This window comes from Papio anubis, chromosome 9, assembly GCF_008728515.1.
Source record: "Papio anubis isolate 15944 chromosome 9, Panubis1.0, whole genome shotgun sequence".
Lineage (NCBI taxonomy): Eukaryota > Metazoa > Chordata > Mammalia > Primates > Cercopithecidae > Papio > Papio anubis.
Window position 1 is genome coordinate 111,630,980 of NC_044984.1, and position 17,376 is coordinate 111,648,355.

General features: G+C 47.0%; 1 protein-coding gene across 3 annotated transcripts in view; it reads right to left on the reverse strand.

The window, feature by feature from the left end:
• Nucleotides 1-17,376, reverse strand: part of NOS1 (nitric oxide synthase 1) — a 225,182-nt gene that overhangs the window by 87,618 nt on the left and 120,188 nt on the right. For all 3 annotated transcript variants that reach the window (XM_031650800.1, XM_017946235.3, XM_021923001.2), the window contains exon 3: nucleotides 9,178-9,304. In XM_031650800.1, coding sequence (XP_031506660.1) covers nucleotides 9,178-9,304 — 127 coding nt within the window. The remainder of the gene's footprint in view (nucleotides 1-9,177; nucleotides 9,305-17,376) is intronic.

Sequence of the window (17,376 nt, forward strand, 5' to 3'; positions counted from 1 at the left end):
TGGGGGTTCAGTGAGACCATGGACCTAAAGTGCTTAGCACAGTACCTGATATTGCTCAATAAATGCATTAGGTCCCGTTGTTATGGTTGACATCATTATCTCATATGTTATCTCATTTCATCCTCCCCACAACTTGATGAGCCTATTAGTCCCTATTAGGAAAGGGAGGCTCAGCACAGATGCTGTTAATAATTAGTCATCTGACCAAGGTCACCAGCTAGGCGCTGTACTCCTGGCCTCAATGCTGTGGGCTCATAAGTCCAAGGGTTAAAATGACTACACACTTGCCCCCATGATATTGTTATCACTGTTACTATCTTATTTTTATTTTTTATTTTTTTGAGATAGGGTCTCACTCCGATGCCCAGGCTGGAGTGCAGTGGCATGATCTCAGCTCACTGCAACCTCTGTCTCCTGGGTTCAAGCAACTCTCCTGCCTCAGCCTCCTGAGTAGCTGGGACTACTGGCACACGCCACCACGCCCAGCTAATTTTTGTATTTTTAGTAGAGACAGGGTTTCACCATGTTGGCCAGGCTAGTCTTGAACTCCTGATATCAAGTGATCTACCCTCGGCCTCCCAAAGCGTCGGGATTACAGGCGTGAGCCACCGCGCTGGGCCATTATTACTGTTATTTTTATCCTGACATAATGAATCAGGGCTGACTTAGAAGGCTTCCCGGTGAGCGTGCTGGGTTGTCACCAAGAAGTGGAGCATTTTACTGGTTTGCCTTCATTCAGACCCAGGCTGGCTGGGGCTGGCTGGGGCTGGCTACACCCTTTTGGTTTTCAGCAAGGCCAGCAGTAGCTGGCCAGTTGGTGTCATCCTGGAGACCTTGGATCCCCTAAAGATTGGGAAAGAAATGGCCCGCAAGCCTGTCCCCCACCTTTCTCATAATTTAGAGCCTCTAGAGAAGCTGGGGGGATGCTGTCATTTACCTGGAAACAGGGAAAATCTTCTCAACAGGTTTTGACATTTTGAAAGCAGCTAACAAGCCCTGTGTCCCCAGGGGTGAGAAAATGCCATGATCCCAAGGCGGCTGAGCTTGGGGAGTGGGATTTCGATTTAACAGTCATCTCTCTATCTGATCGCCTTTACCAGTCAGAGGCTGGAGGGAGGGGCAAGGGCAGTGGGAAGGACGGAAAAGAGGAGAGAACCGCAAATGGAAATACCACTTCCCCAGGTCTGACCCTGTCCCCACTCGTACCTCATACTAAGGGTTTGATTGACACTTAATTGGTATCTGAAAATAGATGTTCCGTCCCCAAACAGGGCACGATTCTACCCCTTCTCTCTTAGGAAGGCAAACTAGACAGGCAAGGGAAACAGATGCTTAATAAGAAAGGAAGGGAGGAAGGACTTGATTTGAATCCTGAGTTTGTGCAGGGAGGATGGCCCAACAGCAGGTCCTCATGTTATTTATCTAGGGTAGCTTTTTACTTAAGATGATTATTATGATAAGAGCCTTTAGGATGATGTCAAAACTCAATATGTGTTCATGACTGTAATCCCAGCACTTTGGGAGGCCAAGGCGGGCAGATCACAAGGTCAGGAGATAGAGACCATCCTGGCTAACTTGGTGAAATCCTGTCTCTACTAAAAATACAAAAAAATTAGCGGGGCATGGCAGCGTGCACCTGTAGTTCCCGCTACTGGGGAGGCTGAGGCAGGAGAATGGCGTGAATCCAGGAGGCGGAGCTTGCAGTGAGCCGAGATCAGGCCACTGCACTCCAGCCTGGGTGACAGAGTGAGACTCCATCTCAAAACAAAAACAAAAAACAAAAAAAAAAAAATCCACACAAAACAAAACAAAACTCAACATGTGTCTCAGGTTGTGTTAGCACCAAAGACAACCTCAGAGAACTAACGATGATCCTTAGCAAGAAAAATAAAAAGCAACGTATCAGCCATAATGATTCCCTTGACTATAATGCCTTTTTCCATTTTCTTTTAGGCAAACTCCTACCTGAGCTTCAAAACCCAGCCCAGGTGTCACTTCTTGGGGTAAACCTTCCCTGGTACCTACTTGCTGAGGTAATTATGTTCCCAAAGCATTTTGTATTCCTCTCTATTTCAGCACTAATTGAACCTTGTATGAGTCTCTTTCCACAAACATCCGTGAGGGTCTCAAGGGCAGGGACGTCTATGTTTGCTCAGCTTTGCTCCTACCCCAGAACCATGCACACAGCAGGTTAGTGAGTGAATGGTGACAGGTGAACTGATTTGTTCTATCTACTATCCCAGGCCAGATGCAATTTGCAAGGGAGTGGTGAAGATGAGGATCACAAAGTCATACACACAATGCACTCTGTGACGGGGGACTCGAGTCTCACTGGCCCCACCCACAGTGACCCAGACTGTTGGCAAGAGAAATGACTGCTAGATAAAGATTAATGCCTCAGCCTCCTGAGATGGACTTAAAAGAAGATGCCTCTAGGGCGGATTTTCTTTGAATCTAGACAAATAAGAGCATCGAAGAGGGTGGGGATCCCTTCTGGGATTACCAAGGAGTCAGACCTCACTATTTCCTCCAGGAGCTTATAGTCTCCTGTGTCAGGAAGTTCTTCCTTATGTCTAACCTGCATCCATCCCAATTCAATTGCATTCTATTGCCTTTTGCCCAGTCCTTGGCAGTTGCTTTGCTGCTTTGCCCAGCTGCTTCTCAATCCCCACCTATCCCTTCCTGACTCAGGATTGCAGGTAGTGGCTGGGTTTCTCTCTGTGTCATTAACAATGCTAGGCCTCCTGTGGATGCTTAAACAAGCCATAAATGTGGGTTACAACTGGAAGGATAGAAGCTGATTCCAGGAGCTCCAGGTATAGTAGCTTTGAGCAGGTACAGGCGAGGTTAGGAGACCATCTTTCAGGATGGAAAGGAGAACATTGTGTTTGCTATTAATTTGCTCACCCTGGGAAGCATTTCTGAAGCCTGTGCCTATGGGGATGTCTAGCAGGCCACAACAGGGCTGTTTCCTTTGTGCTGGAGCTGGGACTCAAATATATCCGAGTGCTAGGGCCTCTGCCTCCTGACAGCTCTATTTCTGAGAGGCATTTGGAAAATTGAATCTCAGGCAACAGAGTCAGGATGATTTCGCAGGCCCGTGACTTTTTTTTTTTTTCTCTTTTTTTTCGAGGCAGAGTCTCACTCTGTTGCCTAAGCTGGAGTGCGGTGGTACAATCTCAGCTCACTGAAACCTCCACCTCCCAGACTCAAGGAATTCTTGTGCCTCAGCCTCCCAAGTAGCTAGGACTACAAGTGTGCGCCCTCACGCCTGGGCTCATTTTTATATTTTTAGTAGAGATGGCGTTTCACCATGTTGGGCATGCTGGTTTCGAACTCCCGACCTCAGGAGATCTGCCTGCCTCAGCCTCCCAAAGTGCTGGGATTACAGTCATAAAACACCTTGCCCGGCCTGGCCCGTGGTTTTAAATCTTTCTGGGTGAAATCCTACATTAAGGATTTGATGGTGGGTGAAGATGAACGTAAACCCCAAGCTCTGCTGGTCTATCAGTCATGCTCCCAGGAAATCTCTAGGCTAAAACTGCTTGGCAGACTTACTTCACCTTGGAAGATTCAGTCTTACCCCCTTTCTCCAGCACCCTCAAGTCCTTCCCTTCTCCAAGCAAACGGAATTTCTATATTAGCAGAGGCCTTAAGGCAAGCTCTCCATACATCTTCCTGTCCTTTCATCATCACGTCCTGCAAAGGCTAGTGGTCCTCCTTCCAGTCCTGAGTTTGTGCAGGGAGAATGGCCCAACAGCAGGTAGGTCCTCACTCTATTTATCTAGGGTAGCTTTTCACTTAAGATGCTTATTACGATAAGAGGCTTTAGGATGATGTCAAAACTCAGCATGTGTCTCAGTTATTGTTAGCACCAAAGACAACCTCAGAGAACTAATAATGATCCTTAGCAAGAAAAAAAGAAGCAATGTTATCCACTACAACCATTCCTTTTTTTTTTTAAGATGGAGTCTCGCCCTGTCGCCCAGGCTGGAGTGCAGTGGTGCGATCTCAGCTCACTGCATCCTCCACCTCCCAGGTTCAAGCAATTCTCCCACCTCAGCCTCCCAAGTAGCTGGGATGACAGGTGCCTACCATCATGCCCGGCTAATTTTTCTATTTTTAGTAGAGACGGAGTTTTGCCATGTCGGTCAGGCTGGTCTCAAACTCCTGACCTCAGGGAATCTTCCCACCTCGGCCTCGCAAAGTGCTGGGATTACAGGCGTGGCCCTGCATTCCTTTTACTATAATGCCTTTTTCCATTTTGTTTTAGGCAAATGCTTATCTGATCTTCAAAACCCTGAGGCCCTGTTCTCAATGTTGAGCTCAACTCCTCAGACTTGAAGACCAAAGTTATGCTTTCAAGTTGGCATTGTCTAACTAAGGTGGGCAGTGTGCAAGGAAATGACCAGAGTCTGCCATTGCTCAGATTTCTGCATTGACTTTTAGTGTCTTTCTCGCAGGGTCGAGGCCTCCCCTGTTTCTTCCTTCGAATCGAGATCTCAAGGTTACTGCATACCAGGAATTACAAACTGATACCTAGAGGTGGTAGGTGGGTAAGCTAAATCAGTAAAGAAGGCTGGGTAACTTCAAAACAGGACACTCAGTCGCATATTAAAAAGGAAAGACTTGTGTGTGTAGAAATGAAGAATGTTCTTAGCCTTTTTTTTTTTTTTTTTTCTTTTGGAGACAGGTTCTTGCTCTGTCACCCAGGCTGGAGTGCAGTGGCACTATCACGGCACACTGTAGCCTCAACTTCCCTGGCTCAAGCGATACTCCCGCCTCAACCTCTCAAGTAGCTGGGACTACAGGTGCATGCCACCATGCCCAGTTAATAGTTTATACTTTTTTGTAGAGACGGGGTTTTGCCATGTTGCCCAGGCTGGTCTTAAATTCCCAGGCTCAAGTGATCCTCCTGCCTTGGCCTCTTAGACTGCTGGGGTTACAGGTGTGAGCCACTGTGCCCAGCCAAAAAAAAAATCTTTCTTAAAACATGAACCTTTTGGTCCATCTCTACCTACCACTTATAAAAATGACATGGGACCAGGTGCAGTGGCTCATACCTGTAATCCCGGCACTTTGGCAGGCCAAGGTAGGTGGATCACCTGAGGCCAGGAGTTCGAGACCAGCCTGGCCAAGATGGTGAAACCCCATCTCCAAAAAACGTAAAAATTACCTGAGTGTGGTGGCACACGCCTGTAATTCCAGCTACTCGGGAGACTGAGAGGGAAGGACTGCTTGAACCCAGGAGGCAGAGGTTGCAGTGAGCAGAGATAGCACCAGAGACTGTCTCGCAATAAATAATAATAATAATAATAATAATAAAAAACATGGATATGAAAAGATTTAACTTTCCTTCTACTATAAGAAATCAAAAGCACTAATGCTACTATAAATGACAATGGACACTGGCCTTAATAAGAGGGAGACAATAGGGAGTGGTGAGGTTTGTGGCCAACTAGAAAGCTGCACTCTGTCTAGAGGGGGAAGCTGCTATTCAGTCTATGCAGATTGTTGCCCCATAAGAATGTGGTTGGCTGCAGTGACTCACACCTATAATCCCAGCACTTTAAGAGGCTGAGAAGGGAGGATTGCTTGAACTAGGAGTTCAAGACCAGCCTGGGCAACATAGCGAGATCCTGTCTCTACAAAAAATCTAAAAAATTAGCCAGGTCTGGTGGCACCAGCCTGTAGTCCTAGTTACTTGGGACGCTGAGGTGGGAGGATCTCTTAAGTCTAAGAGGTTGAGGTTGCAGTGAGTAACCTAAGATGGTGCCACTGCACCTGAGCCTGGGAGACACAGCAAGACATTGTCTTTTAAATAAAAGAGTACAGGCGCAATGTGGTCAGATTATGTACTTTTTTTTTTTTTTTTTTTTTTAAAGACAGAGTTTCACTCCGTCACCCAGGCTGGAGTGCAGTAGTGCGATCTTGGCTGATTGTAACCTCCGCCTCTTGGGTTCAAGCGATTCTCCTGCCTCAGTCTCCTGAGTAGCTGGAATTACAGGCACCTGCCACCATGCCCAGCTAATTTTTGTATTTTTAGTAGAGATGGGGTTTTACCATGTTGGTCAGGCTGGTCTTGAACTCCTGACCTCGTGATTTGTCCCACTCGGCCTCCCAAAGTGCTGGGATTATAGGTGTGAGCCACCGCACCTGGCCTTAGACTATGTAAATTTTATTTTTTTTTATTTATTTTATTTTCTTTTTTCTTTTTTTTCTTTTTTTAATTTTTTATTTATTATTATTATACTTTAAGTTCTAGGGTACATGTGCATAACGTGCAGGTTTGTTACATATGTATACTTGTGTCATGAAGCTGTAGATATATTTATGTAAAAATCTGAAACATTGGCAGTACATTTAAAATATGACTATAAATTATCTCTTAATACAATATGGTGTAGATCTGGCCCGAGGCTGCCTCTTACTGTCTTTCTTTGTCTTGTGAGGGCTCATATGATGGCCATACCTCTTTGTTTTCAATTAAGAAAATATAGGCCGGGCGCGGTGGCTCAAGCCTGTAATCCCAGCACTTTGGGAGGCCGAGACGGGCGGATCACAAGGTCAGGAGATCGAGACCATCCTGGCTAACACGGTGAAACCCCGTCTCTACTAAAAAATACAAAAAACTAGCCGGGCGCAGTGGCGGGCGCCTGTAGTCCCAGCTACTCGGGAGGCTGAGGCAGGAGAATGGCGTGAACCCGGGAGGCGGAGCTTGCAGTGAGCTGAGATCCGGCCACTGCACTCCAGCCTGGGCGGCAGAGCGAGACTCCGTCTCAAAAAAAAAAAAAAAAAAAAAAAAGAAAATATAAAAGAGCTTTAAACCATATTTGTTCATTTAATCATGAATGGAGCATAGCTTCCTAAAGCTTATGGTGTGGTCTTGACTTTTGAAGACAACATAATAAAAGTCTACAGTTGTGCTTTTCCACCAAACATTTCCAGATATCACTGCTGGAGGGACATTCAGCTAGTGGGATCATGGGTCTCACCCACTGCAGAAACCCCGATGTCCTTTTCTTCCTGGCCAGCCATCAGCGGCTAAGGAAAGCAGTTGCCACCAAGGCTCTAGAATGTCTCATCCTCCCCGCTGAAGCTATGTAGAGAGGCTCTGAGGCCTTGTTGAGATGTGCTGGCAGTGAAAGCTGCCATCTGTAGGCCAAGCATCAGGAAAATGAAGCAGGTCATCCCTTGCTGAGTCACCCAGGCCACCCCCGTGTTCCGACCTCCCACTGGTCACTCCACCCCGACTTCACTGCAATGCAGAGGATGGGTGTGAAATTCACACGCTTCCTTACGGTTACCCTGACCTGGCCCATCAGCTTACTGGACAGGTGAGACAAAGGCGCTGCTGATCTCCAGCCAAATCTAGTCACTCTTTGTAAATGATACTGACTTAGCTGTCAAAACACATCTGAACAGATTGGCAAAGACTAAAAAGTTGGATAACAGATGGAGTTGGCGAGGCTGTGAGGAAACAGTCACTCTGCTAGTTAGCTGGTAAGATTGATCCAACCACTATGGCAAGTACCACCAAAATCACAAATGTGCACGAATTTTGACCCAACAATTCCACTTCTAGGAATTTATTCTATCTTGTTTTTTTTTGAGACAGGGTCTCCCTCTGTTGCCCAGGCTAGAGCGCAGTGGTGCAGTAATACAATCACAGCTCACTGCAGCCTTGACCTTCCAGGCTCAGGCGATTCTCCCAGCTCAGTCTCCAGGGTAGCTGGGACAACAGGCATGTGCCATCATGCCCGGCTCATTTTTGGCTTTTTTTTTTAGAGATAGGGTTTTGTCATGTTGCTCAGGCTGATCTCAAACTCTTGGGCTCAAGTAATCCTCCTGCCTCAGCCTTTCAAAGTGTTGGATTACAGGCATGAGCCACCATGCCTGGCCTTTAGGAACGTATTCTATTGATTAGCTTATCCATGTGCCAAACAAGGTATGTGCATAAGGTCACTCATTATAGCACTGTCATAGCAAAATATTGACAATGGCTCATTATGAAGGACTGACAGAATTACAGGATGATCACACAATGGAATATTATACGGCTGTAAAAAAGGAAACAAGATCCTCTTTACCTACTAATGGGGACTAATCTCTACGATATGTTAATAAGTGAAAAAGCAAGGTATAAAACAACATGTGTAATGTGCTCTTATTTGTGTAAAAATATTCAAAAATAATGTGTGTGTTTGTCAATGCATAAAATATGGCTAAAAGAACACACAAAAACCATTAACATTGCTTGACTCTGGGGAGGAAAACTATGTGACTGGAATTAGGGACATACACAGCTTTTCGTTATGTATCTTTTTGCTTATTTATTTCAATTTTTTTAAGAGACAGGGTCTCACTCTGTCACTCAGGCTAGAGTGCAGAGGTGCTATATCACAGCTCACTGCAACCTTGAACTCCTGTCCTCAAGTGATCCTTCTGCCTCAGTTGCCTAAGTAGCTAGGAACTATAGGTATATGCCATTATGCTCTACTAATTAAGAAAAAAAAAATTTTTTTTTAAAAAATTGAGATAGGGTCTTGCTATGTGGCCCAGGCTAGTTGTCTTTTTTCTTTTTTTTTTTTTTTTTGAGATGGAGTCTCGCTCTGTCACCCAGGCTGGAGTGCAATGGCGCGATCTCGGCTCACTGCAAGTTCCCCCTCCCGGGTTCACGCCATTCTCCTACCTCAGCCTCTGAGTAGCTGGGACTACAGGCGCCCGCCACCACGCCAGGCTAATTTTTGTATTTTTAGTAGAGATGGGGTTTCACCATGTTGGTCAGGCTGGTCTTGAACTCTGGACCTCAAGCTGTCCTCTGCCTTGACCTCCCAAAATGCTGGGGTTACAGGCGTGAGGCACTGTTACCAGCTACCATGTTTCTTTCGTATCTTTTAAATTTGGAGCCATGTGAATGCCTTTCCTGGTAGAAACAGAATTAAAATGTGAAAAATGGCAAGCTCACAAACAATACCAAACCACACAGAAACAAAGTCGAGGTCCACATCCGAGAATAAGCACTCCTGGCCTCGGCATCCCAAGTTCTCCAGCCACGGCGGCTGATTTCCATCACGACACAGTTTAGGGTTTAGCTTTCTTCCCCTCAGCTTCCCACCTGGGAGGGGTCGAGAAGGCATGGGAAGCAGTGGTATCAGCTTGGCATCAAGCACTTACCTGCTCCTTCTCTGAATATGGGTTGTTGAGGACGACAGGCACATTGCCCTTCCCCCATAGGTCATTGAAGACTCGGTCGTTCTCCACACCGAGGGGCAGAGGTTTGTGTGATTTGCCGTCCAAATCTCTGAAAGGCAAGGTGGGGCAGGTGAGGAAGGGGACATCAGGAGGGACTGCTGGTTGCTTTGATCTGGAAGTCCTCAGTCTGTACAGAACCTCAGTGGCTCACTCACATAACTCGTTATGAGCCAGCAAGCTTTGGGTACCCAGCCCGCTGCTTCATAAAGATCGACAGTGACACGTGGGAAGGCAGTTCCGGGTGTCAATCACAAAGGGAGCGCATCCAAGGGGACTTTGACAGCTGGCATATCCCTATCTTTGTGGACATCATTTCAGGATGACAAGGAGAAGGATTTTGCCTGTCCCTCTCCCTTCTTCATTCCATGGATCTGGGAACCCAGGAGGCCTGTTTCCTAGTAGTAGTCCATGTACCATGAACCCCTGGACAACTTAATGCTCATGACACCTACCAGTGGAAAAAGTAGGAGGCAGGAAGGATAGAGAGATCCTGTGGGCTTTGGGTAATAAGTTATTCTAACCCGAAGACTTTTGGCTTTGAACAATAGCAGCTCAGGACAAACAGAATGATTTGGAAAATAAAGGGAACATAATGACAAAAATAATAATACTAGTAATAAGGAGAGATAGCATTTATTAAGCACTTACTATGTGCCAAGCACTTTACATGTGGATTTTTAAAAATTATTATTTTATTTATATTAGACACGGGTTTTCCCTGTGTTGGCCAGGCTGATCTCTAACTCCTGGGCTCAAGCAATGCCCCTGCCTCAGCCTCCCAAAGTGCTGGGAGCGTGAGCCACCATGGTGAGCCACCATGCCTGGCCATGTGTTTTAGTGCATTTAACTCTTGTGACAACCCTTTGAGACAGGAGTGACTGTGGGTTTTTTTTTTTCCCCCCCAGCCTTGTCCTGTCATCCCAGCTGGAATACAGTGGCACAATCACAGCTCACTGTAGCCTTGATCTCCTGGATTCGAGTGATCCTCCCGCCTCAGCCTTCTGAGTAGCTGGGACTACAAGGGTGTACCACTACGTCTGGCTAACTTTTTAAATTTTTTGTAGAGATGGGGTCTCACTATGTTGCCCAGGCTGGTCTTGAACTCCTTGGTTCAAGTGGTCCTCCCACCCCAGCCTCCCAAAGTGCTGGGATTACAGGCGTGAGCCACTAAGCCTGTCAGGAATGATTGTTAATCAGCATTTTATGGATGGGGTAAGGGAGACAGAGAGAAGCTAAGTTGCTCAAGGTCACACAGTAGAAAAGCCTATCACATCCATTCTAAAGTAGGGGTTGTCATTGTCATCATCATCACCACCACCACCATCACCATCATCTTTATCACCACCACTACCACAGTCATCACCATAGCCACCATCATTCTCATTGTTACCATCATCATTATTGTAATCATCATTATCTAACTTGCCTCATCAGCCTCCACCATAATCACCATCACCATCCTCATCATCATAATCACCCTCATCATTATCATCATCAACCTCATCATATCCTCATCTTCATGATCAGTGCCATCACCTTCATTAGCAGCATCACCATTATCACCATCCTCTTCCTCCTCCTTGGCATCATGACCACACCAGCATCTTCATGACCACCAGCATCATCCTCACAATCATCACATGAGGAAACTATAGTTCAGAGTGGTTAAGTCACTAGCCTAAGTCACACAGCTAGTGATGGTGGATTCAAACCCAGGCTTGTTCTGGATGCTAGAGCCTGACTTTTTTTGGAGACAGTCTTGCTCTTTTGCCCAGGCTGGAGTGCAGTGGTGCAATCCTAGCCCACTGCAGCCTTGACCTCCTAGGCTCGAGCGATCCTCCCATCTCTGCCTCTCCAGTAGCCGGGACTACAGGCGCGCATCACCCTACCTGGCAATGTTGTAAATTTTTTGTAGAGACAGAGTCTCACTGTGTTGTGCAGGCTGGTCTCAAACTGCCAAACTCAAGCGATCCTCTTGCCTCGGCCTCCCAAAGTGCTGGGATTGCAGGTATGAGCCACCATGCCTGGCCAGAATCTGACTTCTTACTCACTAAGTTTTCCTGGCTTCCTGTCCCTGAACTCTAACAGGCTCAGGCTGAGGTGATCTCAGCTAGGTTCCACAGGCTGGCCACCCTCTGAGATGGAGATGGGAGTTGGCACCAAAATCCAGATGGCTTCATCAGACCTGTCTTACTCTCTGAGTCCTTCTACTCTCTAAGTACTGCCCTCCTACTTCCCAACAGCCTTTCTCCTTTTGGCTCTCCTATCCAATTTGACTCTGACCATGGCCTCTGTCTTTCTCTAACTGGGCCATGCAGCTTGCCCTGTGGCTCATCTTGGTTTGGGTCCCAGGCATTAAGACTGGTCGTTGTCTTGCCTTCTGTTCTATGTTCCTAGCTTTGGGGACTCCTCCATCCCCCAATCTGGTACAATGACAGTCATCTTGGATGAACCAGAAGCCACGGTCCAAGCTCTGAGAGTGAGACCCCCAGTGACCCCCCAGCAGCTCCCTCTGGGCCACCCAGATGCCCTGCCTGCAGGGTTGCACGTTGTCCTTGTGGCCCACGTCAAAGCCACTTCCGCTCTTCTGCCTGGAGAGGTTTGCAATTCGTCAGAGGGAACATTCTGTTTCACCCTCTTTAAAATGTCACCAAAACATACCCAGAGTGGCTCTTGATTACAGGCATTTCCCAAGTTAACGGTTACCTACATGATCATAAACAGAAGTATCGTCTGTTGAGAGTGCTGCTCTAAATGTCACTCAGTTCCCTTTCAGCTCTGAAACTACTGATCCTACATCACATGACCATAAGTGAGGATTCAGCAGAGAAGAGAGGAGGTTAATGTATTTGGAGCCTCTATAACATTCTGGGTACTTGCACAGAAGTTATTTCATTTAATTTCAACAGACATTAAAAGTCCCCATTTCACACATGAAAAAAACTGAACCCAGAGGGGTACGTAAGTTTCCCAAGGCCCCATCGTCAGCATATAGGACAGCTGGGATTTGAAACTAGGTGTGACTGATGAGCTGCCAAGATCCTGCCTTTTTTATCTTGTTTATTTTATTTTTTGAGACAGAGTCTCACTCTGTTGCCCAGGCTGGAGTGTAGTGGCGTGATCTCGGCTCACTGCAACCTCTGTCTCCCAGGTTCAAGCGATTCTCCTGCCTCAGCCTCCCACGTAGCTGGGATTACAGGCACACATCACCACGCCCAGCTAATTTTTGATTTTTTTAGTAGAGATTGGGTTTTACCACGTTGGCCAGGCTGGTCTCGAACCCCTGACCTCAGGTGATCCGCCTGCCTCGGCCTCCCAAAGTGCTGGGATTACAGGAGATCCTTCCTTTTTTAAAACAGAGATAGGAAAAACTGGTTAGGATGCTCACTCTAAGCCAGAGGCTACAGAGCAAGTAACCCAACATCTCCTGCGGAGTGAAGCCAATTTACAAAAATTACAAGGTACAATTACCCACGCAATTTGGAAATGATCACATGGGTCGTCTTCTGTGAATTTGCAGAGACAGTTTCTTTTACCATCATTCTTCTTCTTTTTTTTTAATCCATTAAGATCTTTGTTTAAATAATGCAGTTGAAGTGTTTTGCCAACAAAAACTTAACTTTGGAGTCTTGTGTGATGGGCACATACATTTTTATTATTTATTCTTTTTTTAGATGGAGTCTTGCTTGTCGCCCAGGTTGGAGTGCAGTGGTGTGATCTCAGCTCACTGTAACCTCCATTTCCCAGATTTAAGTGATTCTCCTGCTTCAGCCTCCCGAGTAGCTGGGATTATAGGTGCGCACCACCATGCCCAGCTAATTAAAATTTTTTTATTTTTATTTTTAGTAGAGACAGGGTTTCACCATGTTGGCCAGGCTGGTCTTGAACTCCTGGCCTCGAGTGATCCACCCAGCAAGGATATTTTTAATATGGGATCATGAGAAACATCCAGGTCGAACTATTTTGCTTCCCTTCACCCAGAAGCAAAATCAGAAGCAGATTTAGTTCAATTCTCAACCCACAATCTGTCGGGGATAACCAGGTCTGAAGGAAATATCTGGTTTATTGCCACAAATCTGCTCAACCTGGATCCACCTGTTTGCTGGGGTTGCAGGAGCAGTGCAGCATGCTGGTTAAGGATGTGGCTGTGGATTGGGAGGAACTGGGTTCAAGTCCTGGCCTTGCTGGTTATAAACTATGCAACTCTGGACACTTCACCTGTCTCAGACTCAGTTTACTCATCTGTTAAACAGCGTCAGTAATATCTGCAATGATTAAAGGAGGTCAAGCTTATAATACCTAGCAGTGTGGCACCTGCTATCACTCTTACTGCTTATGGAGGATCAGAAAGAAATAGAGAAAGAAACTTCTAGCTCTGTGTAGAACACTGGCTATTCCTCTGTGCCATCCCTGTCTAGTAGAACTTCCTGCGATGATGGAAATGTCTCATATCTGCACTATCGCATATTATAGCTGCTAGACACATGTGGCAATTGAGCATTTAAAATGAGGTTATTGTCATGGAAGAACTAAATTTTAAGTTTTATTTAACTTGGATTGATTTAAATTTAAAGAGTCAAATGTGGCTTAAGGCTATATTGTCAGACAGTGCAACCGCCGGAAACCTGAAGGCTCCAAAGACTGGGAATTGAAGGCATACATGGCTCCAATCAGGGGGCATCTTTGCTGGGGGCTGGGGCCCATACTGGGGGGTCTACACTCAGACACTTTCTAAGCTGCCATGTCTTGTTCACGGAACCCAGGAATTCTATAATTCTCTACTTCCCTTCCAGTCTCCTACCTCCTATCATTCTTGGCCCTGATCTCTTGACTCCTCCCTCTTCCCGAGGAGTACACCATGTCCGCCCTTACCTTTATACTTAAGCTCCCCAGGTTGCTCTTTCATATTCCCTCTGCTGAGAGCCAACTCCTGCTCAGCCTTGATGGCCCACTTCATGTCCCACCTGTCCTGGGAATTTAATGAGATCATGCATGTAAAATGCCTAGCACATAATCAGCACTAACTAAACATGAGTGATGTATATTTCCATTTAGAACTAAGAAAACTGATGCCCAGAGAGATTAGGTAATTTGTCAAAGGTCACACAGCAGGCAACAAGAGCTTGCAGATGAGATGTCTCTTCATTGTTGTCCCAGCTGAGAGTCACTGTGTATAGGGCTTATGTGGGGGGCCTCTGGGAGGGCAGCATTTGGTTGGACCTCACATCTTAGAAGAACCTCAAACTTAAATGTTAGATGTTCTCTCCAAATGGGGTAGATGTGTTGAATATATTCATTCATATATAAATTTAGTAACTCTGTTGTATTATTATTATTTTGAGACAGAGTGTCACTCTGTCACCCAGGTTGGAGTGCAGTGGCACGATCTCAGCTTACTGCAAACTCCTGGGTTCAAGCGATTCTCTTGCCTCAGCCTCCTGAGTAGCTGAGATTACAGACACGTACCACTACGCCTTGCTAATTTTTGTGTTTTTAGTAGAGACAGAGTTTCGCCAGGTTGGCCAGGCTGGTCTCCAGCTCCTGACCTCAAGTGATCCATCTGCCTCAATCTCCCAAAATGTTGGGATTACAGGTGTGAGCCACTGCACCTGGCCTGTTTTATTATTTATTCACTAAAAATATATTGAGAGCTCACAGAAGGAGACGGACAGGGCCTCTTTTGACTTCTGAGATGTCTGGATGGTAACTCCCCTTTAACAGAGCTCATGAGTCTTGGTCTTGCCCAGCTGCCGGGAATAATCTCAGTTTAGACTGGAGTTTCTCTGCTTCCACGCTACTGGTATTTGGGGCCTGATAATTTCTTGTTGCCGGGGCTGTCCTGTGGATTGGAGGATGTTTGAGCAGCATTCCTGGCCTCTGCACACTAGATGCCAGTAGCACCCTTATCCCCAAAGTTGTCACAACCAAAAAATGCTTCCAGATATTGCAAAGTGCCCTCTGGGAGGCAAAATTGTACTCCTACCCATTGAGAGGCACTCTCAGTGGTTTAGATGTGGCTGAGCATCTCAACGTGACACTTCCAAGTTCCTCCCCATCCTTGCTCTATGCTCACCCAAGGATCTGCAAGGACTTATTCACCAGCTGTCCCTTGTTCCCAGATGGAATTGACGAGCTCGCCTTCACTAAATGGCCCTCACCCACCCCTCTCAGGTGTCCTTCTCCGTCTGGAAAAGCCATCCCCCAGTAACCCTGACATTCTGGTGGCCAGTGTCCCCAGGGCTATCACGTGGTCACATTTGGTGGTTCTCAAACTCCAGGGTGCATCCAGATCAACTGAGCGGCTTGTTAAAATTCAGATTCCTGGCCAGGCATGGTGACACATGCCTGTAATTCCAGCACTTTAGGAGGCCGAGGTGGGAGGTTCGCTTGAGCCCAGGAGTTCCAGACCAGGCTGGGCAACAAAGTGAGATCCTGTCTATACACAAAATAAAAAAAATTAGCTGAGCGTGATGGCGCCTGCCTATAGTCCCAACTACTGGGGAAGCTGAGGCAGGAGAATCACTTGAGCCCAGGAGGCTGAGACTGCAGTGAGGTAAGGTTGCGCCACTGCACTCCAGCCTGGGCGACAGAGACAGACCCTGTCTCTCTCACACACACACACACACACACCCCCCTCAGATTTCTGAGCTCTCCTCCTAGAGAGTTTGAGTAGTGGGTCTAGGAGGGAACCCTAGAATCTGCATCATCAGAAGCACCCCAGGTGGTCCACGGACACACTGGGAGACCCATTTCGCTGGGAGCTCTCTGGCCCAGGCTCTAGCAGTAGGCAGCAAGGTTCCTTCTGGGTTAGAGATGTCAGCCTCCCTATCTCCTTTCCTTTTTTCACCCCCGTCCTCCTATAAGGCCAGATGTGGAGTTCTGCCTCCCTCCTGGTAAGCATTTTCTATGCTTTCTGGCGAGAACAAAACTAAATTCTTTTTTCTTCCACTTCACTAGCTGGATGGTTGTACCCAAGCCAAAAGTTGCTTGTGCATCTCTAAACCTTCTGAGAATCTTTGCCAGATCCTTCCAACTGTGGCTTCCTAAGAACCAGGCCCCCCAACCTCTTGCACGGAAGGAAAAGGGGTCCTGGGCTTGATTTCCCAGGAAGTTTGAACGTGGGTCGATGGGACCGATGCTGAGCACTTACAGACCCCGAGGATCTGCGAGGGGAACAGGTGGGCCAGACCCTGTGCTGGGCACAGGGAGGCGGGGGCTGCCTGTTCTGGCCAACCAGACAAGGAGGCCGCCGAGGAGCAGCTGGTGCTGGCAGGAGGCCCTGACCACATTTTTCAGCAGACACCACACTCTCTCTGACTCCTGCTTCTCCTGGCCCTGCACGCTCCAACAGCCTTGGTTTCTGCCTCCACCTGGTCTGGAATGCTGGGAGCTGAGTAGGAAGTAGGAAGTAGGAAGTAGGAAGACTTGGAGGCTGTAGAGGCCGGGACTGGGGTCTCTGCAAAGCTTTTCTTCTAGATTTCATCATGCTTAGAGTGGGAGGAATGGGAAGTTCATGTTAAACAGAAAAGTATGCTTTATTATTATGATTTTTAGAGACAAAGTCTCGCTGTGTCACCTAGGCTGGAGTACAGAGGCATGATCATAGCTCACTGCAGCCTTGAACTTCTGGGCTCAAGTGATCCTCCTGTCTCAGTTTCCTGAGTAGCAGGGATTACAGGCATGCACCACCATCCCTGACTAATTTTTAAATTTTTTTGTAGAGATGGGGTCTTGCTATGTTGCCCAGGCTGGTTTTAAACTCCTTGGCTTAAGCAATCCTCCTGCCTTGGCCTCCCAGTGCTGGGATTACAGGCGTCAGCCACCACACCTGGCCAAAAGTATGCTTTCAAGAGGAGGAATTCTACCATGAACGCCGCATCTGGGAAGTGAGGAGAGGGCCTTTGGGCTCCGTCACAATCATGACTTAATTGTTAATATCACCAAAGGTGGACAGGATTCTCAAACTCACGTGTCTGCAGAAGACAGGCTGGTGAGGATAATGTGTGGACTGGGCTGTTTAGATGCTGGAAGACGAGAGACCCCACAGTGGCCCCTTTCCAGCTCCTGCCACTGGTTGCCTCACAAGGATGTAGACTCTGTATTAACAGTTCTTTGGAATTT